The following is a 27,407-nucleotide window of genomic DNA, read 5'->3' as shown; positions in this document are numbered from 1 at the left end:
AGAAATACATGCATTCCTGACCACCACCATCATTTCTGAAGGCAACACAACAGACTGAAAATGTTCTGACCCTTCTGTTAACAAAAGGTAACACCTGAGAGTCTGCAGGCCGGGTATATGAAAATATGTACACCATTCAGTCCCCGGGATTCACAGCAGAGAATATAAGGGCCAGATTGAGCATTTTGAATTAGTCCTTCAGAAATGCACTCAATACCTGGATGTCCAGTAAAGACCTGAGGGCTCCGTCCGTCATATCGACAAGGAAGTAGCACAATTAGCATCTGTCACCCGTTTTCAAGCCTGGCACCCACTCTATAGCACCTTTGGCCAGCAGGAGATCAAAATACAGGAGCATGGTCTGCTAAATATTGCTCTGGGTATGAGGAAAAGGAATTGGGGACGAAATGAAACAGGCTCTGAAACACAGGCCCTAACCCTTTTGAACAATTTGTTAGACCCATCTGTTTGAGGTGATGGCTCTTAAGCCAGGGAGGAAATAATGTATCTTGCCGCTTGAAGAACAGCTGGCAAAATCTTGCTGGCTGTATCCAATAATGCCTGGGTGTACATGCCCAGAGACACACTGTGAGCATACAGTGTAAAGCCAGACTAGATGAGGGAAACATGTTTTTTCCCCAAAGACACTGTATAATTCAACCCCCTATCTGGGGGGTGATGGGTGTGTTCAAATGAAAAGCATTTGGATTGATTTTACATGTGAACATCAACACCACAAGACTATCAGGTGTTGGATGTTTCCCCAAAAAAATCAGGCTTACCAGAAGCTGATTTGGGCTGTATAACCCACAGGCTAGCTGACCAGAGGAGATGAAAATTGCCTAAACCAAGTGGCCATGACAGTCTCCATTAGGGCCTTGTTGTATATTAATGGCTCGGATGAAGTTAAATGTGGTTGCTAATTTCAGTCAATAAATAGGCTCTGGGTTACAGAGTAGGCAGTTGCGAATATAGCACTTTTGCTGTTCTTTGCACTACCACAGTCAAAGATGCACTTTGTCTAAAGTGAGATATCTACTGCATTGGCATTTTGCAGGCCTAAATACAACCTTTCATTGGTTGCTGGGGGACATTATCCTAGGTCCTAGGCGCTTCGTTTGCTCCCTCACCCTTTCTTTTGTATTCAGACCGCGCTCGGCCGAGCATTGACGCCGAGGGCTGGGATCTGACTTTGGCCGCCATCTTGGGGGTAGGACTCGCCGCCCTCGCGCTCTAACAGCGCTATAAAAGGGAAATTCAGCATTTGCTTAGGGATTACCACCTGCTACAACCTTTTCCCTCCTGAGGCGGAAGCCGGGAGGTCTCCACTCTATCCTTGCACATTCTATTCTGTGTGTTGTGACCTGTCTGTTTAGACATTTTATATTGTGCAGTTTTGGCTCGCGCTTCGCGCTTGAATAATAAGCGTTTGTGTTAATAGCTAGAGACTTCCCAGCGCTCCTAGGCACTTCGTTTGCTCCCTCACCCTTTCCTTGGTATTCAGACTGCCCTCGGCCGAGCATTGACGCCGAGGGCTGGGATCTGACTTTGGCCGCCATCTTGGGGGTAGGACTCACCGCCCTCGCGCTCTAGCAGCGCTATAAAAAGCACTCATCTTCCTCCGCGTAGCGGACGCGTACTGCGGACGCGCCGGACCTGCACCGGAGTCGTGCCAGAGTCCTGCCCGTCTGCGCCCGTCAGCGTCCCGGAGGCGTTCGGCGTGGCAGGCTCTCATCTCCCCTACACTCTACTATTTCACGGTACTATGCTATCTTACTCGTCCCAGGAGCTCCACTCTTAATAAACCTGCCGATTCCTGTCATGCAGTTTTTCCTGGCCGTTATAAGGGTAAGCATAAATGCCCAGGTTGTAATTGGCATCTTACAAGCGTCCACCCTCCCACATTTAGTAAGAAGGAGCGAAACATTAAACATCTTTGCTTACTCCTTAACACCAGATCAGTTCACAGACATGCTCAGGAGATCTTTGATCTCCTGGCTACAGAAAAACCTGCTTGTCTGATGTTAACTGAGACATGGCTGAGTGAGTCCTCTCATCCTGACATTGCTGCTGCAATTCCCCCTGAGTATAACATCTTCAGGCAAGATAGAGGTAGGGGCAGAGGGGGAGGCGTGGCTCTCGTGGTGAAAAAAACATATACGTGTTCTGTCATTCACACGGAGGTCATCACGGGCGCCGAATCCCTTGCCTTTTCCTTATCCCTGTCACCCCAACAATCTCTCAAGGGGCTTTTAGTGTACAGACCTCCAGGTCCTGCAGGATCCTTTTTTGAGGAACTTCAGCCTGTTATTTCTACACTAGTCTTGAGAGCTGAGCAGTGTGTACTGGCCGGAGATTTCAATTTCCATATGGAAGATTGTCATGATCCGGACACTATCAAGATGTTCGATGTTACGTCCTCTTTGGGCTTGTGTCCCTATCTTTCTGGCCCTACTCATGACAAAGGCCATACATTAGACCAGGTTTTTTCCACTCTTCCGGTCGAGGTGACTGCACTGCTGCCGGTATTATGGTCCGACCATCGACTAACCCATTTCTTAATACTAGGCATTGAGAAACCAGCAGCTACTGTTATGAGACAGCAGGGATGTGCCTTTAGGGCATACCATCGTGTGACTCTGGATCTGTTAGCCCAGGCCCTTTTGAACCATCCCGTGTCCTACACCGGTGACCTGGATAATGATCTCGAAATCCTGCAGACCTGGCTCTTAGATAGATTGAATGAGCTTGCCCCCGTGCTGCCTCCTCGAACTGCCATGAAACGGGTTTCGGCACCATGGTTCACTGAAGTGTTGGTTCACTCCCGTAGGCAATGTAAAGTTGCCGAACGGACGTGGAGGCCCCAGTATGATGCCGAGGCAAAGCTGACCTATAGATCTATGATTAAATCTTACCATAGACAAGTACTTCAGGAAAAAAAATGCTATTTCGCTAGGAGAATCGAGGAAGCAGCAAACTCCTGTAAGGAGATTTTCTCGATTGTTAGGGAATTCATAACCCTGCGATCTAACTCAGTACAGGAAGCTCCGTCTGAGACTTGGGCCAATACTATAGCTAATTTTTTTACTACTAAAATCAGGCAGATACAGGATTCTTTCCCCTCTAGACCGACGGTCGATTTCTCGACCTTGCTGGAGGGGCCAGCCCATTCATTCTCGTCTGGTCCTGTATTGGCGGCTTTTCCGCCTCTCACGATATCTTCATCATTATCACTCATGATGAATCTTAAATCTGGATCGCCACGTGACCCCTGCCCAGCCAAATTTTTAGCTAAAATGGCAGCCACTGTAAACCCTCTAGCCAACCCTATCCTGAATCTCTCTCTGAGTCAGGGGGCTATTCCGCAGTCATGGAAACAGGCTATGGTTATCCCTCTTCTTAAAAAGCCGAGCCTTGGCCCAGAAGTCCCTGCCAATTACAGGCCCATCTCGCTCCTTCCGGCACTCACAAAAATCTTGAGAAGCATGTTCACGGTGTGCTCTCCAATTTTTTGGAGTCCAATGAGCTACTGCACGCTTCTCAATCAGGCTTCCGCCCCAATTTAAGCACAGAAACAGCGCTTTTGGAGGTTTCGGAGGTCGTTAAGGAGACGCTGGATGTCGGAGGCAGGGTGATGCTAGTCATGTTAGACCTGTCGGCGGCCTTTGACACCGTCCCCCACGAGGATCTCCTTGTAAGACTTCATGACATCGGTCTGAGGGGGACGGTGCTCAGTTGGTTTCGCTCCTTTCTAGCCAACCGCCGACAAACGGTCTGGGCCTCCCCTGGATCCGCTGAAATGTCGCCTTTGGGAGTCGGAGTTCCTCAGGGCTCTGTATTGAGCCCAACTCTATTCAACATCTTTATGACCCCTTTGGCGACATTGGTGGAGTCCTTCGGGGCCCAGATCGTTTCCTATGCCGATGACACCCAGCTTCTCTTTACCTGCCGGAAGGGTGAAGAATTTGATGGCGAAAGTATCCGGGAGTGCCTTGGGGCTGTTTTTAATTGGTTCCAACTGAACAGCCTCAAGTGCAACTCAGACAAATCTGAGATACTTTTTTTCGGATGTCCATCTGATCCGGATTGGCAGGGGTGGTGGCCCGCCGACATGTTCCCCCCAGCCCATTCATCCCAGTCAGCCAAGAACCTGGGAATTAAAATAGACAGCAGGCTGACGCTCAAATCCCAGGTGCTGGCTCTTACAGGAACATGTTTCGGCATCCTCAGGATGCTCCGGAAGTTCTTTCCGTTACTTTCAGAGGAACATAGGAGAACAATTGTTCAGGCACTCATTGGATCCAGATTGGATTATGCTAACATCTTATACCTTGGCCTCCCCGAATACCTCCTGCAACGCCTGCAGGTGGCCAAGAATGCTGCCGCTCAAGCCATCTTTGGCCTGCATCGGCGAGCTAGTGCCTTGAGTCTACTGCAAGCTCTACATTGGCTCCCCATCCGGAAGCGGATAATATTCAAGGCTATGACGCTGGCCCACAAAGCTCTGCATGCCACAGGAGCTCAATACTTGCAAAGGAGGCTGGCTTTTTACCTTCCGGCACGATCCTTGAGATCGGAGTCCCTTGCGCTTGCAGTAGTCCCCCGAATAAAAAAAAGCCTGCATCGGAGGACGGTCATTTAGGCTGTTGGCCCCTCAGCTGTGGAACTCTTTACCTCTGTCCTTGCGTTCCACGCCTAACTTACTTGCTTTCAGGAAGGGTTTAAAGACCTGGTGCTTTACCCGTTAGAGACTTTCTGCCCTGTCTTAGGTTTTGCGACTGTTTTTATTTTTTTCACTGTTATGTTTTGTCTGTCTCTTTCCTAGGTCTGGAGCACAAAGCGCCGGGACACTCCTTTGGAGTAGCCGTGCGCTAAAGAAGACCTATAATAAGATAACATAACATAACATAACATAACATAACATAACATAACATAACATAACATAACATAACATAACATAACATAACATAACATAACATAACATATTATCCACCTCCTTATCATCCTGTATTGTGGGGGCATTGAGTGTGCTCTAGACAGCATCGGAGTAGGAGCCAAAGAGGGCCTCTACTATTTGATAGAACTCAAGCTGAGGCTAAGGACAAGGCTTAAGGTTATATCACAGGCATGGCACAAGCCCATATCAAGCTCAGGGTCAAAAACTGGTGCTGCGAGTGGATTCATTGCTGAAATTAAAGGAACTGGTGTGGATCGCAGGGCAGCAACAGAAGCCTGGACAGGTTTTGATATGCCCAGTAACAGGTACTGAAGGGGCAGTCCGCATCAAAAGAAGAACTGCAGGCGAAGGTCCAACTGGGACCCCTTGTGGCTCCAAGGGGTCCAAAGTGAGAAGATATGGCCTAAGGGCTAGGGCGGGCGATGTCAAATCTGGGGAACCATGCTTGAGTCTCAGGAATGACGCTCAACATCCTGTGATTCTGGGCAAAATAGTTAATCTCCTCATGCCTAGCAAAAATGAATGTGCCCTTGTGCAACACAACTGGCGCTCTTGTAAAACGTTCTGATAACGGATACCTTCGGGTCAAGTTTTCGCTGTATAAAACTCAGAAAAAAAAGTAAACCAAAGGGAGGATGCTGCTTCTGAAAAATTTGCAGTATGGCCTCCACAAAGGCCAGTAGTGTCTGCGTAAATGACAACAGCAATGGCATTTGAAGATGCAAGGACAAAGTGTGGGATCAGCTCAGAGTCAGAAGACATAAGGCCCTTTAAGTGACGACCTTAGCAACTTCTTGCCCAGTCTGAGTGGTAGGACGGGGACAGGTCTCATTTGGCTTTCTTGTATTTATGGCACATTTTTTACTTTGACTTTGTTGGACTTTGCCCTTTTTCCTGAAATTTTTCGCTTTTCACCCCCCATTAGAGGATATCTTCCCCATGGTAGAGGAATGTAGAGGCCATGTGTGGTGTGAGATGCCATAATACATGCTGCACAATGACGTGCGCAGACTGACTTTCTCCATTTAAACATGCTACTTTTAAAATGGACGCCATGGCTGTGCATTGTGCCGCCTGACTGAGGTGGGTTACCAGTCTAGTTGTTCGTGTCCCAGCCACCCAGCTTTTGGAGGGAACCCTGGCACGCAGGGTGCTCTACTCCTACCCCTGAGCCAGTCAGGACCAGATTCCCCAGACGCTTCTAGAAGCTTCTGGCACTGTCCGGTAGGTGGGGTGAGGGGCGTATAAATAGGGAGGCTGTGCCACCATGTGCTCAGACAGAGCGTGGACTTGAATGAGAGGGGACCCTCTGCCAGGAGGTACCATCACATGGGCCTGTGTGATGGCCCCTTTGCTCAACTGTACCCCTCTGCTGTCCACAGGGCTAGTGAGAGCCCCGCTGCTGGAGTAAAGGCTGCTCAGGAGGAGTGCCACGTTACAGAGGATGACAGTTCCTAGGAATTGCTGCCCCGGTCTGATGAGTGCCCACTGACTGCTGATCTTGCTCAGTAGTGCCTGCTGCTCTGCTACCTAGCGCCTGGAAACAAAGAGCGCTGTATCTGTGCTGCCCAGGAGAAGAAAGGAGCTCTAAACTGGACTGTCTGTGCTTCCCTGCCTGCTGACTAGCGCTTGGTGAGGGCAGCGCTATACTCCAATTGCCAGAGATGAGGAGCTGACTCCTGCAACGCTGCCCCCCAGCACCTGCCCAGGAGAAGAAGGTGCGTGGGTCCCTGCTGTGCTGTGCTGCCTGGGAGAGCTACTCATTTCATACAGTGGGAGCGCTACCCCCTTTATTGTGTGGGACCTAGTGCTTGGTGAGCGCTGTATTGTAACGCCCTTCCAAGAGAAGAGGTAGGAGCCAGTGACTGCAGCGCTAAATTGTAATTCTGCCCAGCCTGTGCCGCTTCCTAGTGCCTAACTTTAATTCCCCCAAGAAGAAGGAACGGGATCCAGCAGCACTGGGTGGCCAGGAAGAACTGTTTTATTTAAAAGCACAGCGGGAGCCTACCCCGCAATATTGCCGCCATCGCGGGTGCCCACTCCGCGTGTGTGCTGCCTCTAAACATTTAGCAATACTGCGGGAGCCTACCACGCATATTGCTGCGTTCCTGCATACTTAAAAATCAGCTGGAGCCCACCCCGTGGTCTTGGTGCCCCTGGGACCATTTAAAAATACAGCAGGTGCCTACCCCGCGTCTTAGTGCCCTTTCGCGGGTGCCTACCCCGCGTGTGTGCGTGACTTCGGAGGGAGCCTACCCATCTGAGAGGAAAAGAGAAACTGCCGCCAATCACCGCTGCAGCCCGGGGCCAGAAGGTGAGGAACGCAGCCTCGCTGCCCGCGGCAACCCGGAAACAGACCCGAGCCTGCCTGGTGGTGGGCGGGGCCTGCCGCAAGACATCCGGAGCCTCGTGGGAGCCGGAAGGAAGAAGGCGGTGTTGCGGGGCTCCCAGGAGCAAGAGGAGAGCCTCTCCACTTTAGTACTTTGAAGCCGGAGCGGGAGCCCACCCCGCCGGCTCGTACCCCCTCTGTCGAGATAAGTCGCCAGAAAGGTGCTGCTGCTGGCGGGGCTCCAACGCTGGAGAGGAGAGCCCGCACGTCCAGAGGAGCAGTGGAAGAGGTGAGCCAGTTGCAGCCAGAGGCCCCAGCCGGCCAGTGAGTGGGCTGCGTGTGCAGACTGTTGGGGGGCCGGCCATGGTACATTGTCGATGCCTAAGGCCCTGGGCGCAGTCTTGACGGTAGTACCCCCGGAGGAGGGGGGGCTCTGGCCATATGTGTAGTGCCAGAACTCTTGTTAGGTCCAGAGTCCCCTCGCGGAACCCCAATGGGACCAGTGCTTTGTTGGCCCTAAGTTCCTCAGCCGCACCACGGGAAGGTGCGGGAAGATTGTAAGCGGTGCACGATTGGTGTAGGGCCCTCGGCGAGGGGCTCAAGAAGGTTCAGAGGGGCCAGTGCCTCCTGTGTCTATGGCCACAGGTTTCTGTAAAAGGTTGTTTAGGCCCCATGATATGTCCAAAGTGTGGCTCAAACTTTATGCTCATGATTCCTGCCTAACCGGATGTTTTCCTGCCTAGTGTGTAACATGGCCAGTGTTATGAGGAGTGTATTTATACATGTTGCATGTGTCTCTAAGCCACTGCTAAAGATGATGCCTTCAAGTTCCAGATGGTAGCATGTTTGCCCTGCTGATGTTAAGTAGGATGTACCGGTGCTGATGGACCTTATGCCTAGATACCATACAAGGTTCATGCATCGCCGCCCCCCTAGGTTGCCTAGTGCATGAGGGGTGGTAAACGGCCTAAGGGTGTCTCTATGCTCACAGGTTGCTGCATAATGTGTTTTTATGCATATTGAGACGCCTCATGCGAGTACGCCTAAGGCCAGGTGATTATGCTAATGCCAATGTGCCTTCTGCTAATGTTAATAATGTGGTTTATGCCCACAGGATTGTGCCTGCAGATAATGCTTTTGGGTTTATGGTAATGTTGCCAATGTTAACCTGTTTAGGCCTAATGCTCTATGTTAATGACCTTGTTTTCCCCCACGGCCTGACAACGTCTTCATGCCTAAGGTGAGGCCTCCTGGCCTGGAAGCTTGTTTTTCCTTTCAGGTCTGGTGCGGATGTGTCCTAATGCTGAAGGACTTCACCTTTATTCTTCACAATTACATTTATCCTAACTGTACGAGCAATGGTTCTGGCAGTGGCCCGATTGGCGCTGCCCTGTAAATAGTCCCCGTGTAACATTGCTACCCCGTGCCGGTCGGCACATTGTATATGCAACTGTGATTACATTCTGATGTGTTTATTCTAAAATATACATACTGTTTTTCACCTAACCTGGTGTGGAGTCTCTTTTTGTAGTGTGCCTTGTGTGTCGCCTGTGTTTGCTGCGCGGATGCTTTACACATTTCCTCCGGAGTTTGGCCCGCCCGCTCTGCACCACGCTACCAGTTTCTAACAGACTTACTGGAAAATTTTGAGCGGGAACAGGACTCCTCCCAGGACTAATGTCATGACCATCATTGAGAACGGCCCACAACTTGCAGTGGATATTTATTTCAAGGGCCACTCCTCCTTATGTTACGTTATGCAAAGCTTTGACTCCTGCTACCTAACTGCCTTCAGATGCAAGAGGGTGTACAAGTCGTGACCAGAGTACGGATCTATGATCGACATCAGTTTTCAGCAGTCACAACACAGCTTGCATCCTCTTGTTCGCAGGGAGGCATCGTCTATGGCACACTGGCATTGAAAAGAAATTCAGAGTTGCTGGCAAAAAGACAAAATTGAGACTAGAGCTCCACTCCACATTGAAGGGGACACAAAAAAAGTTACTGACATTAGCATGCAGGGTGGGGCAGTGATTGCATGAAACCCTGGTTCATCTTCCAAGTACAGTGTAAAGTCATCCACCGAGGACTTATATGGTGCCTCAAACGGGAATACAGGGAGCACTTTTGAGAAAAAAAACTCCAGATCCATTTGTAGACAGGGAATATTCTTAAGGTGAAATATCTACGGTTACAAGTAACCATCATGAATACAAGTTAGCCAATAAACTAGTCAACCTAAAGTTGCATTTAGACTTGCAAAATGCCAGGTATTAATTACACCCACAAACATCCTATCTACTGGAACTCAAAATACCATGATGAATATAATGATTTAATAGGCTCACCTGTAAATGCGACTCACAAGCACCTCATTGGAAAAGCCCATTCCTCCCCAGAACTGAAGGCAGCTGTCTGTAAGCTCGCGTGCTAGTCGACCAGCTTTTAACTTGGCCATGGAAGCAAGTTTAGTCACATCGTTGCCTTTAGCATACAAATCTAAGAAATAAAATGCGGACTTTAATTAATCCATTAATTATAACATTGACAACGACTGGTATTAAGGTGCATTATTTGTAAGAAGATTTATTAAACCCCACACAGCCTGGCCATTTCCATGACTGTTTTACCACTGTATCAGCAAGGTAAACAATGTTTACCACGAATCTTTCTCCCCGCAGGGAATCACAACGCGGTCGTTACAAGAACCGCGTTGTGATTCCGCATACCATTAGTCCGCAAGTCGGACTTGCGGAGGGGGGGGGGATGGTCTGGATGTATAGTATAGTATAATTTACTATACCAACTCCAGTCTGTGCGGACAATAGGGAAGGTGTTGGATTGATTTTAAATCCAACCCCCCCCGAAAGTCGTAGTTGGGGGGCGAGGGAGGTAAGGTGTTGGAACGACCGTATTGTGATTCCCTGCGCAGAGAAATACAGCGGAATAATGTCATACATTCTATCAGCACACAATACTGGACTTGGCTGCTTCTGACTGAGGCCATAGAAGCACAAAGCAATACAGTGCCCACCTTCTGCACTTCCCTGTCATACTCAGGTCTTTGTTGTGACATCCTTCGCAAGAACTAGGTGAGGGCGGCTCCTTCAGTACTGTCAATCGGACAGTGAAAACAACAGAGAAGGTCAGAAGGGGTTTCTTCGGGCTAGGCTAGAGTGCACACTATACAGGTATTCCCAGCAGGTGCCCACTTTCTAGCCATTCCGATTGCCTGGAGAACTCCAGCAGGCACACAGCAAGTTCTAGAAAGAGCTATTAAAGCTGGAGTGTACTTACCAACAGCACGATAGATCAGAGAACGCAGAAGTTCCACCTCTGTCTGCAATTCTGCTAAGCGAAAATGCACTACTTGATTGTGCAGCACGGGTTTGCTGAAGATTTTTCTCTGCCGAGTGTATTCAATGGTTTCCTCAATCACATTTTCCATCGGCTTCAGAGCTAAAGGAGCAAAAGCACTGTTGAGAACGCACAGCATGATGTCAAGTACCACATTCACCTTTTATGTTCAAAGATACGGATGAACATCAAGAAATTCTTCACTTGAAATGTTCGATTAATATATACGTTTCATCAAGTCTAGAACATGGCCAAAACTCAAAGCGTGAAAACACAATTAGGGATAAACAGGAAGAACAGGTTGGCAAGGAGGAGTTATGAGGCCAGAGTGAATGAACTTTAATGAAATACTGCTGGAAGGGGTGGTCTCCAGCCTTAACTCATTTATTTGTGATGTAGTGTGAGGGACAGAAGGTAATTCTTTTCTTAGAGAAAAGAGAATGTTTTATCGCACCTGGAGGCCTTTATGCACTCTTAAGAACGCAAGATACTGGCTTTATAAGGGCTGTCTTTGATTGAGGACTCATAATTAGGAAAACACTTATTTTGTGCATCTTCTAAGGCTGGCTTTTGACTGACAATCTTTGGGGGAAATAATACAAGCCACAAACATAGTTGAAAATGCTCCAATGACCTTAATTCGTAGTAATTCCACTGGGTACTATTCCTTTCCATGAGAGAGCCAGAGGCATTTCTTGTGGAGAGGGAGATGAAGTTAGCCTTAGACTTGTTCACATTCAACCGCGAAGGACACATGGAGTTTAATGTTAACAGATGACTCCATGTCACCAAGGCCTCGTAAATCCAATCTCTTCCTCGAACAAACCAATGTGTTTTGTGCTGGATTGCAGTTCTGGTTCACTTCAGTTGATCCAACTAAACTAACGCACCTGAAAACATTGATCTATAAGAGAACATCCTAGATATGAGTCCTTGGTAACATTGAGTCATCTGTTAACATTAACCTCGTGAACCTTAATTAAGGCATATACCTCATGACGTAAGTGTGCGAGGGGAAGACTTATTTTCCAAAATATCTTGCTCAGATGGAGAAGTATTTATGTGGCACAGATGTTTATATAACCTAGAAGAAGCAATTGGATGAAATATAGCAGGGTGGAGGCAAATAAAATACAAAAAATAAAAAAGACACTGCAGAGTCTTGCAAACCATTCAAGATGACTGCCAAAGGAGCAGAACAGATTAGGGATCATTGTCTGCAGCCGGAGACAGGCTTCTGGTGAATCAAACTAATGACATATCAACTATTCCCAGAATATTTCTAAATCACAGCAAACCCATGATATGAGCATTATTATTATACAATGTTTACATATGATATAACCACTGTAAAAAACAAGTGTTTTCGCCAATGTTGACAGGCTGATCTCTTAGGGTCTTCAGGAGCCTTGAGTGTGGATCACACAGCAGGTCCTTTGTATTTCAGCCTTAGAGACGCGCTAGGCTTTGGTTGGTTCCCTTCTATTTGGCAGTTTTTCACTGAACCACTGTGTGGCAGTTTTGATCAAGGACCAGGTTTTCACACTCACAAAGAGCTCCCACATCGAGGGCTGTTGCTGTACTGCAATGCAAGCAGACTAGCAGCATCTGACTCGTGTACCTGCTTAAGTGAGGAATGTAAGATATACTGAATTTCACGGAAGCTGGTCTCAGACACTGTCTTTAGTGAAATGCCTGGGTTCAGGACAGGGATATCTTGTGAGCTTCAGCAAGTAAGGGATGGATCTCTTCATATGTCGAAAGCTACACAAGCAGCAGACTTGTAACTGTGGTCTAACCAGAGAAGCTGTAGAGCTCCTCTTTCAGAGAAAGGCTTGCCACAATTGGAGTAAGTCACTTAGATTAATCACCCTTTGGGACAAGGACAGAGCGATGACAGAACTGACCAAAGTAATTTAATTATCTCGGGTATTTAGCTTGTAGCAGAATAAAGGTGGCCTTTGGTCTAAAAGGAAAGTTTGACCTGTCAAAACTGATTATGTTGAAAAGGTTGTATTTGCAGTTTAAAACTTTAATAGCTAGGCTACAAATGGTAGGCCTGCATTCATGTTTCTTATGTCACTGTAGTGGATGGCACAGTGGGTGCTGCAGTCCAATAGTGGCATTTACCTTACAGGCGCTGGGTACACTTTGCACCATATACTAGGGACTTATAGGTAAGTTAAGTATGCCAACTATGGGTATGCTAATTTCATCATGTTTAAAGTGGGAGCACAGACACTTCACCATTGGTAAGCAGGGGTAAAGTGCACAGAGTTCTACAGTCAGATAAAACAGTCAACGCAAACCCCTTGGGGGTGTGGGGGGTACACCAAGCAAAATATGATAATTTCCTACTGCAATCATAGGAGATATGGTTTTGGACCAGCAAATGACTTCTAAACTCAATCTTGGCTCCAAATTCTGGGCCACCAAAGTGACGAGTAAGGCACTAGAACACCACACTGTGGTGGTGTTAGGTTTCTGTTGTTGGTGCCCCTTAGAAGAGAGACCACTACCATTCATTATTAGCACAGTTATTACTCCTTGTTAAAGTGAGGCAACAGCTGTGAAGTACCAGTTCAAACTCATGTACACCTAGGTCAACATGTTTACAAAGTAATGCTTTTTGACAGTAGCTACGAAAAGGTAACACTGCTCAACCTTTTAAAACTCACTTTCAAAAAAGTGAACACTCTCCAAAGTTCCAGCTCTACTTGTTGAACACAAGGCTGGCGGCCAAGCTGAAGAAAGCTATAACAATACAGACCTGCCAGCCTTTTAAACATTTTTATTGCATGATGCAATGAGGGGCAAGGAAGAGAGGTATACGAGGGGGCAGGGTTCTGGATTACTGGCACACATGAGAATGCCTTCCACCCCCAACAACACAAAAGACAGCATGCACTTCTTTCATGCCCAAGTTGTAAAACTACACTGTGTACGGGTTTCCAGATTCACTTGGTGTTGCATTTTATGATGAAGTAATTTCACTGGGTGGCTGAATGCTGATCTTGTGGGATATACAGCAACACCACTGAATTAATAAATGTGTCACTATTTCAGTTTGATTAGCAAGTTAAACCTGCAAAGCCTGAAACAGGACTGGAAAGAAATGTTACATTTTAAATTGTCTACAGAGGATCTTGGACCCCATTAAAGCGGACAGACCAAAGCTAGAAGCTCCACTGATGCAGGCAGATGTTGTGATAGCCGTTATGTCAATGGGTAGGGTGACATTTCCCAGTGCAGATGGACTCCTGGCAGAATTTTATGCAGACTACATCATGTAGTATGCTCCTAAACTACTGTTGATTTTGTGAAGTGTTAATGTCTGACATTTTTCCGGATACAATGCACTAGGCAATAACAGTACTTTCTCTTACTGCTGATGCTAAGATCTTAGTAAAGGTGCTTACGTCTCAGGATTCCATAGTTGAATAGACTTGTCAACCATGACCAATCAGGTTTTATAAAGAGAGGGAGTTTAATGGCCAATCTCAGGAGGTTATTTCCTTTGTCACATGTGCCCACTGACATCCACCCTGAACCATTATGAGCCTGGATATATAAAAGGCATTTGATATACTGACTGTAGATGTACAACACTGAAATAAGACCGTGTGGTTTGGGAATGTTAACTCTCAAATAGGTCCCCCAATAATCTTCTTACTCGGTGGCCCGAGCTGAGATCAACACAATTATTTCCACTGTGAAATATATGTTGAATATTTGTATTGGGTGCTACCTCACTTGATTGAAATTGGAACTGGTGGCAGACCAATGGTCTGTATTGCTAGGCCCATAATACATTCACATAATATTTTATGGGGTCCCACAGTTGAGCTAGCAGTACGTTGATAATGTGTTGATTTACTGACAGAAAACTGGCTATAGCATTTTCAGAGACCAATGAGTTCATTGAGAAATTTGAGATGCTCTTTTATGTTACATGAGAGAAGTCAGTGCTCACTGTATTGCCTCTCTGTGACTAACGACTATTAGCAGGACTGCCCAATAAGGTGTCCAATAGGCCATTTTGTTATCAATGAATCTAGGGAAGCTCTGAAGAGGGAGAACTTTACGACAAATGCTGGTTTGCACAGAACCCCTCAAAATCAATGGATGCCTGGAGTGAATTCCCCATTGCCATTGATCAGTGAGATATCCTTATCAAAGATGATTCTGCTCCTGAAGCTTTAATTTGTCTTTCAGGTGATGCCAATGTACACTTCAAGGTGCTTCTTTGAAGAACTGTTAAACATTGACCAGATGTTGCAGGAACAGTTATGTGGTCAAGATTCTGCTAAGTGAGCTGGTGCTTTCGTGCAAGAAAGGTAGGCTGGACATGTTAAATGCTGAGTCACCGAGAATCTGTGACTCAATTGTTTGGACTGGCACTATGAGACAGACACCTATGTGTCTTGAGGTTGCCTGCTAGCATCTATAAGTCCGTACAGCATTCTATGACATGAACATGGTTGAATACCCGTTGCCTTACAATGTAGTCTTCAAGTGGGTGACTTGGCCCCAAAAGTCACAAGTGAATCAGCATGCGAGCACTTAATTATGTGTGATGCACAACTATAGAGAAGCCTGAATTGGAGATTAAGACCTTTGTCCAACGGACTGCCATGCCCTATCCAGTCAGCTTACACATAGGACAACCAAACTGTAGGTGAAGTGATCCCTAGCTTTGCAGGTGCCACTCTATTCCAAAATGAGAATGCACCGTATTGATTGCTGCCACTGAACTGGTGCCCTGCAGTCCGCTCCGAATTGTACCCTTCTTAAATGCGACATTGCCTGACCCTCAGTATGCCGCAATATTTTCGATTCTAGCAGGAATATGTTCCAGCCACATATTTATATTCAGTTGCCTGCCCGTTCTTCGTAATTGCAGCCATTTATCCAAACACCTGTATTCTGTGCAGTGCAGCAGAATCATACTCTAGTGTTGAGGGCATTCGTTGATGCTTTCAAGGTTTCCTCAGAGATGGACTCATTTTTCCGGTTGCATCTTGGTCTTGGGAGGCATTTCTGAAATTCTTCCAATACCTCTAGTCTATTCCTTCCACGTAAAGCACATCCTAACATTTGGTATCAGCATTGTGTATTACTTTCAAAATCAAAATAGTGTCCTACTACAGGTACTTATGTTGGTTATTATCAGATGGCTTCCTGAATAAGGCACAGTGCCGAAATGAGCGAAGGGAAATTGATTTAAAGCCACATGAAGACTGACTATAAATGAAATTCATTTATTTTACTCTTCATCGTCTATGACAAAACCACTGCTGTTCATATTAGATGTACCTGGTCTTAGGAGTGGGTGTGCTCGTGTGAATGAATGAGGATACGAAAGTAACAAATGAGTGTAGTAAATCATTAAGTTGCATGTTGAACGTCTTGGTACAACAATGCTTTTAATGTCTTCAATACACTTGATAACAAAGATTAGAAATTCTATAATAAAATTTATTTATTTTAATACACGTTCTAAGTATCTTCTTTTTGTGCGCCCCTCTTTTGCTGAATGTGTTCTTTCATAAACAGTTGTTTGTGATTTATATTATTTGAGTTGTCTCAAAGCCGATCGTCATCTAAACTGAGGTGGGGTCTTGAGCGAAAGAACAGTGGATTAAACCCAGATCTTTGTGACTGGGGGTAAATGTTGGTATTGTTCAGCATTCCGTCCATAATTTTTTCCTTTTGCTTTTGTCGCCCTAAGTGGGAAGGGTATGCTTAGACGTGGGTCCTGTGCTCACTGCACCACTGGATTCAAGCTAGCCTGGCTGATGAGCGGTGATGCCCCACAACCAGTCCCAGGATGCTGGTTTCCGGTCCAGGCAGGACATGGCTTAGCAGTTCAGGCTGAACTGTCCCCATGAGTAGCAGGGTGAAGACTACATTTGGATATGGCTGGGTCCAAACTGGGGTAGCGTGGTGAGCAAAAGAACAATGGATTAAACCCAGATCTTTGTGAATGGGGATGAATGTTTGCATAGTTCAGCATTCCGTCCATCATTTGTTCCTTTTGGTTCTGTGGATGATGTCATCAATGATGTCACTGAACAAGTGATGAGTGATGTAATATGTGAGGTAAAAAGCAGTGCATTGCGGGGACATAAGTTCTAGTTAGCTCACGCAACTATGACTGCTGAATTTCTATGGTTTTGTACGAGGGAAATCCGAGCCCAACTATAACCTCCCTGTAACCTCTGTTTTTTCTGTGAATCTTTGTTTTTTATTTACTAGGCACGTTACAGTGGTGGAGAACGGAGACTGGGCCTGCAACCAGCTCTCAGCAATCCAGCTATGTGGGACTTACTGCTGGTAACAGGAGGGCTTCTTGGCCCCCAAGGACCCTCAGCATCCAAAGAGACTTCATTCCCCAACCAGTAGTAAGCCAGGAGGCGCGTTTGCAGAGTAGAAGAGAAGGAGTAGTTTCTGTCCTGTAACTCCAGTTCTGTAGTAGGGATATCTCTGTTATAGTCATAATCTAGTGAATAGTCCCGCCCATCTGCGTGGACCCCGGCAATCAAAAATAATCTCTGAAGTTGTCAAATCATGCAGAAACTGCAAAGACACTTAAGAGAGAATTTAAAGACAAATAATGCAGCCTATATCCACAGGCTACACTGTCCAGTACTTCAACTAGAAATTCCACCAAACAACACGACACACAACAGAGTCTGCCCAGTTTCTACCATAGAGAAACTTGCCTCCACCAGTAAAAGACTCTGGAATCATAGAGAGGAAGACATGGACAGACAAGCCCCATAGGCTGCCATTATGTGGCTTAAATAGGATGCTGTGCCTTTAAGAGAACTTTCCAGAACTTTCTCCCAGTATCCCAGAATGCATAGCAGGTCCCTCTTACTTTCAGTTCTTTTTGAAGGCGTAGCACGCCAGACCTGTAGCATTCCTTACATGAAGAATTATCTCCACCGGGGAGGAGGGCGGGCGCTTATGACTATAACAGAGATACCCCCTACTACAGAACTGGAGTTACAGGACAGAAACTACTCCTTCTGTAGTAGGGGATCTCTGTGTATAGTCATAATCTAGTGAATAGAATGGCAAGCCCATCCCCACACCAAAGCGGCGGTGGAGAAAGAAAGTAAAACCACTATTATGCGAACAAATTCCGCAGCGAAGCCTGTCCCACCTGAGCATCTGCCCTGGCATCAGTGTCCATACAGTAATGCTTAGCAAAGGTATGAACCGACTTCCAAGTGGCTGCTTTGCAGATTTCAGCAATCGGCACGTTACGGAGCAAGGCTGTCGTGGCAGCTTTGCCCCTGGTGGAATGAACCTTGGGCTTACCTCCTAAGGTCTTATTAGCTTTTTGGTAACACAATTGTATGCAGGACACAATCCACCTAGAAATGGACTGCTTAGAGGTAGCAAGACCCGTCCTGACTGATCCATAATTGATAAACAACTGGTCAGACCTACGAATATCTTTGGTTTTATCCAGATTTCAACACCCTCCTAACATCCAGGGAATGGAGAGACCTTTCCGCTGGAGATGAAGGATTCTGAAAAAACGTAGGCAAAGTTATGGTCTGGTTGACATGAAAATCAGAAATAACCTTGGGAAGAAATTTAGGGTGAGTACGCATAACAACCTTAGCAGCATGAAATACAGTATAAGGTTCTTGGCAACACAACGCCTGAATTTCACTCACCCTGCGGGCCGATGTAATGGCCGCGAGGAACGCCGCCTTCCAGGACAGGTGCTGCAGCGAAGCCTTATGAATCGTTTCAAAAGGCTCCTTCATCAACCTGGACAGCACCACATTCAGTTCCCATGAAGGCGAAGGAAGCCTGACAGGAGGGCATACTTTCTTCAAGCCTTCCAGAAAATCTTTGATCACAGGGATCTGGAAGAAGGAAGTCTGTGAAGGGCATTTCCTGTAGGCAGTCAATGCAGCGAGATGAACCTTAATGGAATGATCATTAAGTCCAGACTGCGCTAAATGTAGAAGGTAAGGAAGGATGACATCTTCCTTGCACGTCGTCGGGTCATGGTTCTTAGACTGGCACCAGATACAGAACCTCTTCCACTTGTAAGCATAGGAAGTCCGAGTGGAAGGTCTCTTAGACTCCTTCAGAATGTCCATGCAATGGTCGGGCAGATTCAGATGGCCATATTACACTATCTCAGGAGCCATGCCGCCAAACTCAAAGACGAGAGGTTGGGGTGTAACATCTGTCCCCCGAACTTCGTGAGAAGGTCCGGCCTGCACGGCAACCGAATGCGAGGAAGGAGAGACCGGTGAAGCAGGTCCGTGAACCACCACTGTCTGGGCCATTCCGGGGCAATGAGTATCATCCGAGCCCTGGACCGGGCCAGCTTGATGAGCACCGCCGGAATCCGGGGAATGGGAGGAAAAGCGTGAAGAAAGCCGTTCGACCAGTTGATCCTTAACGCATTCCCCAGCGTCCCCTGCTGGTAGTACCTGGAGGCGAAGTCTCGGCATTTGCTGTTTTCGGCGGTGGCGAACAGATCTACGTCTGGAGTGCCCCACCTTGCGAAGACGTCTCCTAGTACTTCGTCGTTTATGACCCATTCGTGGTTTTCCTGAATCAGTCTGCTCAGTGCGTCCGCCTGAACATTCTGCACACCTGGTAGATGGGTAGCCGTTATCGTCAGTCCTCTGGCCAGAAGCCAGTGCCAGATCGCCTGCGCCTCTGGCGACAGAGTGCGTGATCTCGACCCCCCCTTGTACAGACGGACAATACCACCACGATGTATTACCTCAACAAGCAGGGAGTTGGTCTGAAAGGACGGAAGAAAGGCCTTCAGTGCCAAGTGAACAGCTCTGAGTTCCAGGAAATTGATGTGATACGTGGCCTCCATCGGGGACCACGTTCCTTGAATTTGTAGGTTCCCGGAGTGCGCTCCCCATCCCTGGAGAGAAGCATCCGTCACGACAGTCTGCGTGGGAATGTCCTTGTGGAAGGGAACCCCTCTGAGGAGATTCTCCGCTGAACACCACCACTTCAGAGACTGAAGAGCATGCAGACAGTCGTCTCTTGTCGTCCCAAGATCCTTTCCTCTGATCCCACTGGTCTTCCAAGCACTCCTGCAGCGGTCTCACGTGCAGCCGTGCGTGTGGCATCAGGAAGATACAAGAGGCCATCGATCCCAGTAGAGAAGACACCGTCCTCACTGTTGTAGATGGAGTGGTCATAAGAGCCTGAGCCTTCCGAAGGAGTGATAATCGTCGCTCCTCCGAAGGAGACACGCTTGCTGACAGCGTATTGATGGAGGCTCCCAAGTACTGTATGCATTGGACCGGAGTCGGGACAGACTTGGACATGTTGATGTGCAACCCCAGCTTGTTCAAGAGAACGCACGTCTTCTGGAAGTGTGCTCGCGCTTCCGAGGAGGAGGATGCCTTGATCAACCAATCGTCCAGGTACGGGTAGACAAACACCTTGTTCTTCCGCAGGTGTGCTGCTACCACCGCCATGCACTTCGAGAACGTTCTCGGCGCAGACTTTAGTCCGAATGGGAGTACTGTGTATTGATAATGATTGGCGCAGACTTGGAACCGCAGGAACTTCCTGTGTTTGTGTGCAATGGGCACATGGAAGTAAGCATCCTGTAGGTCTATAGCACATAGCCAGTCTCCCTGTTGCAACTGAGGATAAATCTGATGTAACAACAGCATGCAAAACTTTTCCCTGCGAATCCATCTGTTTGCCTGTCGCAAGTCCAGAATGGGCCTGAACTCGTTCTTGTCCTTCTTGCGAACCAGGCAGAACCAGGAGTACAGACCTTTTCCTCTCTGAGACAGAGGTACGTCTTCTATCGCCCTTTTCCTTAGCAGGATATCTGCCTCCGCCTGAAGCTCGCGCAGCTGAAACTGTGAGCTGACCGGGGGAATTGCTGGAGGAGGGCTGGTGAACCGAAGACTATCCATTGCAAACAATATTCAGCACCCACTTGTCCTGAGTAATTTTTCTCCACTCTGCCAAGAAAAAATGGAATGCTTCCCCCTACCGGAGTGGGTAACAGATCCGGGGGAAGTAAGTGCTCAGGGCCTAGACCCGGCCGGGCCTTTGGTCGCTGGAGCCGACTGTTGGCCCCCTCTGCCCTTCGGGCGTTTTTGGAACGGCTTACGGAACTGTTGATGTTGCTGCGACTGTCCCGCAGTCTGGCCACGTCCTCTGACCTGCCCACCGAACCGCCGTTGGAACGGGCGGTATGATTTCTTCGTTTCTTTGGGCTTCTCTAGGCCCACAGCCGTGAGCGTTTCGGCCTCCGCCTTCATGCGGGCCATTTCGTCATCCGCATGTTTCCCAAAAAGGGTCTTGCCAGAGAAAGGAAGGTTGGCTACCCTTTGCTGTGCGTCCGGTTTTAGTGACGTATGGCGGAGCCAGGCGTGGCGTCGCTGGTTAACCCCATGGCAAAAACCATGTGCCGCTAATAGGGATGAGTCTGCTGCAGCGCTGATAATCTGGTTCGCTACCAGCATCCCTTCGATGAGCACTTCCTAGAAGTCTTCCCGCTTATCGCTAGGCAAGTGTTCCGCAAATTGCTGGAGGGAGTCCCAGAGGGCGCGGTCGTAGCGGCCCAACAAAGCCGTGGCACTCGCAGCCTTCATAGAGGTCGCCGATGTTCCACATACTTTCCTTCCAGCCGAATCCATCCATCTAGACTCTTTATCCGGGGGAACCGTGGATGACGGGGTGGTGGCATGTTGTTTGCGGGCTGCCGTCACAATCACAGAGTCCGGAGGAGGTTCCGCCCTTAGAAAAGCCGGGTCCGAATCAGGAGCCCGGTATTTGTTCAGCAATCTCGATGGGGCCGCCTTAGTCACCGCAGGGGTGAGAAAAAGGTCCATGGCCGGTTCCTCCAGGCCCGGCCCCAGAGGCAGCAGTGGACGAGACAGGTGTTTCTGTTGCAGTGTCTCGAAAATGACTGATGTCTTCGGCGTGGGCACAGTCAAAGATATGCCCAATTTGGCCGCGCCTCTCAAAAGGACATCATGGAACGCCACCAGGTCATCAATCGGCGACACCCTCGTGTCTGGTGATCCTGACAAGGTCGGAGAGTAGTCCCTGGTCCCCGAGGACCTCGTGCGAGAGCGAGATCTGTGCCTCCTATGGCGGTGTCTCGACCGCGTGGACGACCTTTGGCGCAATCGCTCCTTCCTCCTAGAGCGAGAGCGTGATCTCCCGGCCCGTGGACGCTCCACAGGTTTCCGTGGGGGCGTCTTCCTCGGTTCCTCCTGGGGACTAGGTCTAGGGGTCCCCTTAGGAGGTGTCGGCAGAGGAGGCAATGATGTCGACCTCGGCGGAGGGACCGGGGGTATCACCGACCGAGGGGCAGGCCCATGCGGTTGAAGCGGTGGTAGTGCTCGTCCTGGCAGAAGTGGAGGGTTGGTGGGAGGGTCCTCCTTAGGTACAGGGGGTGGGGGCGACCTAGGCCGAGTTGGTGTATACACCACCGAGTACACCGAGCCCGGTGACTCCTTCGGCGAAGGGGACTGTGACCCAGCCCCTTCAGCAGGCGATCGCTTTCTCTTGCATACTCCACTAGATCCAGCCTGACTTCTGGCGCCAGAACTCCTCTTGCGCCGTTTAGGAGAGTTGGAGCGACTCCTAGACGCCAATCTCTTCCTTCTCGAAGTTGAGCGTCGCTTTTCCGGCATCGAACGTCGCCTCCGCGACTCTGGCGTCGAACGCCGCCTCCGCGACGTCGACCTCTTCTTCCTCGACGTCGAACGCCGCCTCCGCGACGTCGACCTCTTCTTTCTCGACGCCGAACGCCGCCTCCGCGACGTCGACTGTTCCATTCTCGACGACGAGCGTCGATTCCTCCTTCTCGAGGTCCTCGACGTCGAGGAGCCCCTCGACGGCGACTGTCGTTTCGACGGCGACCGGCGGTGTCGCCTCGACGGCGAGCGCCGATGCCTGTCACTCCGTCTTCGACGTCGATAGGTCAACGCCGACGACGATGATGATGATGCGGTCGACGGTGGTCTTGATGGCAGCCTATCCAGGCCCTTCGACGTCGAATCTTCACGCCGTCTCGACCCGGAGCCCCGGGGAGATGGGGAACACACCGTCATCATCCCTCTCGACGTTGTCGTCGATGCAATCGCCGCTGATGGAGACCGGGACCATTTGCTGGCCTTCCTGCCTCTGGGGAGCCCTCCAGAGGCCTCAGCAGAGGCAGAGGGAACCTTCCCAGCCTGCCCAGACCCACCTGCAGCCTGCAGTCGTCTCTCTTCAAGGCCTTGAAGCCTAATCTTCAGCCTGTCCCTCAGGGTCCTTGCTGAAAGTTGCTGGCAGATGTCACAGTCTTCAGGGACATGTGTGTCAGGGAGACAGACGATGCAGACGTCGTGTGGATCACTCTTGGCCTTCTTCCTTCCACATGCTGGGCATTTGTCGAAAAGACCAGGCATTTTAGAGCCCTAAAAAGCTTGAACCGACACACAGGAGAGAAGAGAAGCACCAAGAAATATATATACCCAAACACTTTTATCCAAAAAAGTGACAAAAATCCAATAAACCCTTGAAACAAGGGAGAGCTCAATGCCAGGGTCCTGTTAGCAGGAGCCGGAACAAAGAACTGAAAGTAAGAGGGACCTGCTATGCATTCTGGGATACTGGGAGAAAGTTCTGGAAAGTTTTCTTAAAGGCACAGTATCCTATTTAAGCCACATAATGGCAGCCTATGGGGCTTGTCTGTCCATGCCTTCCTCTCTATGATTCCAGAGTCTTTTACTGGTGGAGGCAAGTTTCTCTATGGTAGAAACTGGGCAGACTGTGTTGTGTGTGGTGTTGTTTGGTGGAATTTCTAGTTGAAGTACTGGACAGTGTAGCCTGTGGATATAGGCTGCATTATTTGTCTTTAAATTCTCTCTTATGTGTCTTTGCAGTTTCTGCATGATTTGACAACTTAAGAGATTATTTTTGATTGCCGGGGTCCACGCACATGGGCGGGACTATTCACTAGATTATGACTATACACAGAGATCCCCTACTACAGAAAGGGAGGAGTGCATCAGCTAACCACTCTGCAATCCCACTGTGTGTGACTTACTGAAGGTAACAGGAGGAGCTGCTGGCCCACAAGGACACTCAGGAGCCCAGGGGACTTCATTCCTCAACCAATAGTGCGCCAGGAGGTGCGTTAGCACAGTGGCGGTCAAAGTGGTGGGCCTTCCACAAGTGCTCAGCGATCCCACTGTGTGGGACATACAGGAGGGGTTGTTGGCCCCCAAGGAGACACAGCATCTGAGGGGACTTAATCACCCAAACAGCAATGCACCAGGAGGGGCATGTGCATAGTGATGGAGAAAGGTGGCGGGCCTTGGATCACCTCTCAGCCATACCACTGTGTGGGACTTACTGGAGGTAAAATGAGGGGTTGTTGGTCCCCACGGATCAGCACCAGCGAAGGGGAGGTCATCCTCTAACAAGCTGGGAGCCAGAAGGCCCCTTTGCATAGTTGTTGGGAAAGAGGTAAGGCATACAGCAACTTCCCTCTGGACCGGCGTTCTTTTTTAAATTAAGGGGGCCCTCCTCCCCGGGTCGATTTTGGCCCAGGTGACCCAATCCACCCGTGCCTAGCCATTAGTTTTGATTTCCCTCAGGTCACCCAGTTTGCATTGGGACTGCGGGAGAGCCCAAGGTCCCTGCCGGCTCCCCGCCTCCAGTGGGATCCGGCATTGCTTTCAGACACAAGGAGCTGCTAAACATGCAGCTCTCCGATCCTGAAAGCAATTAGTCAGTTTCCCTGCTCGCTTGACATCAGGCAAGGAAACAGAAGAATGCTCCGCTTCCGGCAGGGAAGAACACTTCTTCGCTCTTGCTTGCTGGAAGTAGAGTGTTTGTGTGGCTTGGCGGGAAGAGTTAAAGCTCCCGCCTGAGGTTCCGTGACAATTGTAAGTGGTGTTTTCGACTCGCACGAATATGGTCGAGTCTGGTATCTATGAACCGCAAATGACGAGTTTAGTAAGTGTGCGCAGTTTCGCTGTGCTAACTTGAACCGTTCGTTTGTTATGTGGGTTTTCCATCTGTACCCACGGGTTCCATCTTAGATGTGGCATCCATTTTGTCTCTTGCCCTCAAGTAGCCAGCGAACGGACGCTGTCCGCTTCGCGACCCTGGGACTCCCAAGATATTTGCGAAAGACACATGTTCTTTGTAAGTGTCTTTATGATGAGGGGGATGCTACTGTAAAGCAGATGGCGCCGCTCGAGGCTCATCTTGCTGCACGGGCTTATTGTCTCAGCCGTGCATCTCATTAGGCACGTCCCTTTGATGCCTGTATCTCGTGTTTCCCGATACCTCCCCTTTTACACCCTTTCCGATTTCCCCACTGTCTCCGTCTTCCTCTGCATCTGTTTTCGTTCTGTTTTACTACCGATTGGAATGTACTAATGTTGGGAAGATGGGTTTTTACAGTTGGGAACCGCCAAATGTTTCCGCACTTATGTTCCAGACCTTGTGTGTATCAAAGTGACCAAAATGACCCCTCTGAGGGATAATTGTGGGAACCGGGTTGTAAACTTTTGTGTATCACGTTGTCCTATGGGTAAATTCTGTATAAAAGGAGCGATCCACAGAACCAATTTGAAGCAGTCTCCCCAAGTTGCACGTGTTGTACTTGTCGTGACTTCTGTGTTCCCTGCAGTAAATAAACCTTGAATCTTTGACGCCGAAGGAAGTGTCCCGTGTCTCTGTCATTCGTACGCCGGAACAGGTAACCCACGAAGGTTTCAGGTGTTGTCCCCTGGCACCGCTGGGTGGTAATAAAACCCAGTCCTTCAGTTGGCGCCCAACGTGGGGCTGCATCAGTGGTACCGGTCCAAGCCCGACGATCGTGAGGAACTTCGTGTGAAATCTCCGAGGGAAGGTGCACTCCGCTTCATCGATCCTGTTGTCGAAACAAGTGGCCCGAAGACTTTTCCCGCGAAGATTCCCGCCTCCTGACGGCTGCGACGGACTGCTGCCCTGACTGTAGACCTGTTTTGGCGCCTGGCGTAGACCTTGGTATAGCGAGACGATTGACGGGCCTTCCTGGTGACGCCATCGATCTTTGAGTTAAGTATTTGTGGGTCGCTCCCAGAGTCCTTAGTTGTTGACACTTTAACGAGTGTTTTTGTTGTTGACGCTGTGTGAGTGTTTTTGTCGGTGACACTTTGCCAGCGTACTTTGTTGTATTATTTGACGATTGCAGTCGCCAAAAACCGAGGGTTTTTGTTCTTGCTGGGACTTGGTAAATCCCGTAACCCTTGAAGTTTGTGAAACTCGGCTAGTGTGCAAGATGCCTGGTCGTAGTACTTTGTTCAGTTGTTTCAGACCTTGTGGTGCGGATTCCCGACTGGAGGACTCGTGTCCGATACCTCCGGTTGGAACCCCGATTTATGAGCTGTACAGCAAACACGGGCTAGGCCCAATTACCTTTAATGATTACTGGATCCGTTACACTAGAAAAGATGGTGCCCTTAGTTGGCCACCTCATGGTAGTTTTGAGATAACGATTTTAGATAACCTTGAGGCTAAATTGTTCGAGAAAAAGTCAAGGCCGGCCATGTTTGATGCCTTTCGGTTGTGGCGTAAAGAAGCCCGACAGAAAGAAATCAGACAGACTAAACGAAATCAGAAAGATAATGTTGCTACTATTGTGAAGAAAGCGGAGCAATTTCAGCAGGATAAGGAGATTAGGGAAAAGGAAGTGTTTGATAGATTACAGCGTATGACCATAGATAAATGTTATCCCGTTTTACCTATGGAGTCGGAAAAGAAGGAAGAGGCAGTTGAGGATTCTTTAATGTCTTATCTTATGAAGTCGCCACCTCCGTATGTACAGGGTACTGTAGTTCCTGTGAATCCCCCTGTACCTATTCCTCTTTTGCCTGTTCCTCAACCTGCACCCGTTCTTCCACCTGTTCCTGCTCCTTCGTCTGTTTCTATCCCTACTGCTCCTCCGCTTCCACATACTCCTGCTCCTACTGTTACTGTTCCCGCTCCGTTAACTCCTGTTGTTGCTTCTGTGTCTACCCCTTCGCTCGTTAGTCCTGTGTCCTATACTTCTCCTTCTACTCGTGGTTGTAATTCTCCTATTGCAGCTAGCTTCTTCCATTCGCTCGGACCTGTTTTTGGGTCCGCTGGTTCTGATGGTCCTCAAAGACGTAGTCAGCTTCCTGGTAACAGGGAACGCGTTGCGCTCTATAATATGGCGATGGGTTGGATGACGAATCCCCTTAGAAATCCACCACGTGTCGTACTCGAAACGTTTTGCCAATTTAGTATACCAACCCAAAGATATGTGTTTGAGGAAATGTGTAAGGTTCTTCGTGATCAGTTATCGGCCGATGCACCTGACGAGGTGCTGACCGCTTTGTCTGATCTACAGCTCCAGTTCTCGACTGGACTGATAGTGGATACTAATGTTCGACGTGCTGTTGAACGGTTGTTATCTTTTCGACCTGCTCCTATACCTCACGCTTTGTTTGTTGAGGATGTTGAAAGACAGCCAGATGGGTCTGGTCAATATCCTATGCGTGAAGTTCCACCGGTGTGGATGCCTGGCGATCCTAATGCTAATCCCGTTATTCCACCATTCTTTCAGAGAGTGTGGATACATCTCCCATGGAAACGTTCGGAAGTTTTGCAGGTGAAGCAATCTTTGCCTGACCCTCGCAAAAATCCTGCAGGGTATTATAAGGAATTGTCGCAGCTCGTAGACGCTACAATAATGAATCTTGCTGATATCGACATGTTGTT

General features: G+C 48.7%; 1 protein-coding gene across 1 annotated transcript in view; it reads right to left on the bottom strand.

Annotated features, from left to right (window-relative positions):
• LOC147688989 (putative acyl-CoA dehydrogenase 6) overlaps positions 1-27,407 on the bottom strand; it is an 860,942-nt gene that overhangs the window by 88,088 nt on the left and 745,447 nt on the right. Inside the window, exons 7-8 of the mRNA XM_086941879.1 lie at positions 10,584-10,745; positions 9,635-9,785 (exon numbers count right to left, since the gene is read on the bottom strand). Coding sequence (XP_086798005.1) covers positions 9,635-9,785; positions 10,584-10,745 — 313 coding nt within the window. The remainder of the gene's footprint in view (positions 1-9,634; positions 9,786-10,583; positions 10,746-27,407) is intronic.

This window comes from Lissotriton vulgaris, chromosome 10 (assembly GCF_964263255.1).
Source record: "Lissotriton vulgaris chromosome 10, aLisVul1.2, whole genome shotgun sequence".
NCBI classification, from domain to species: Eukaryota; Metazoa; Chordata; class Amphibia; order Caudata; family Salamandridae; genus Lissotriton; species Lissotriton vulgaris.
This window is presented reverse-complemented; position numbering and strand designations above follow the sequence as displayed.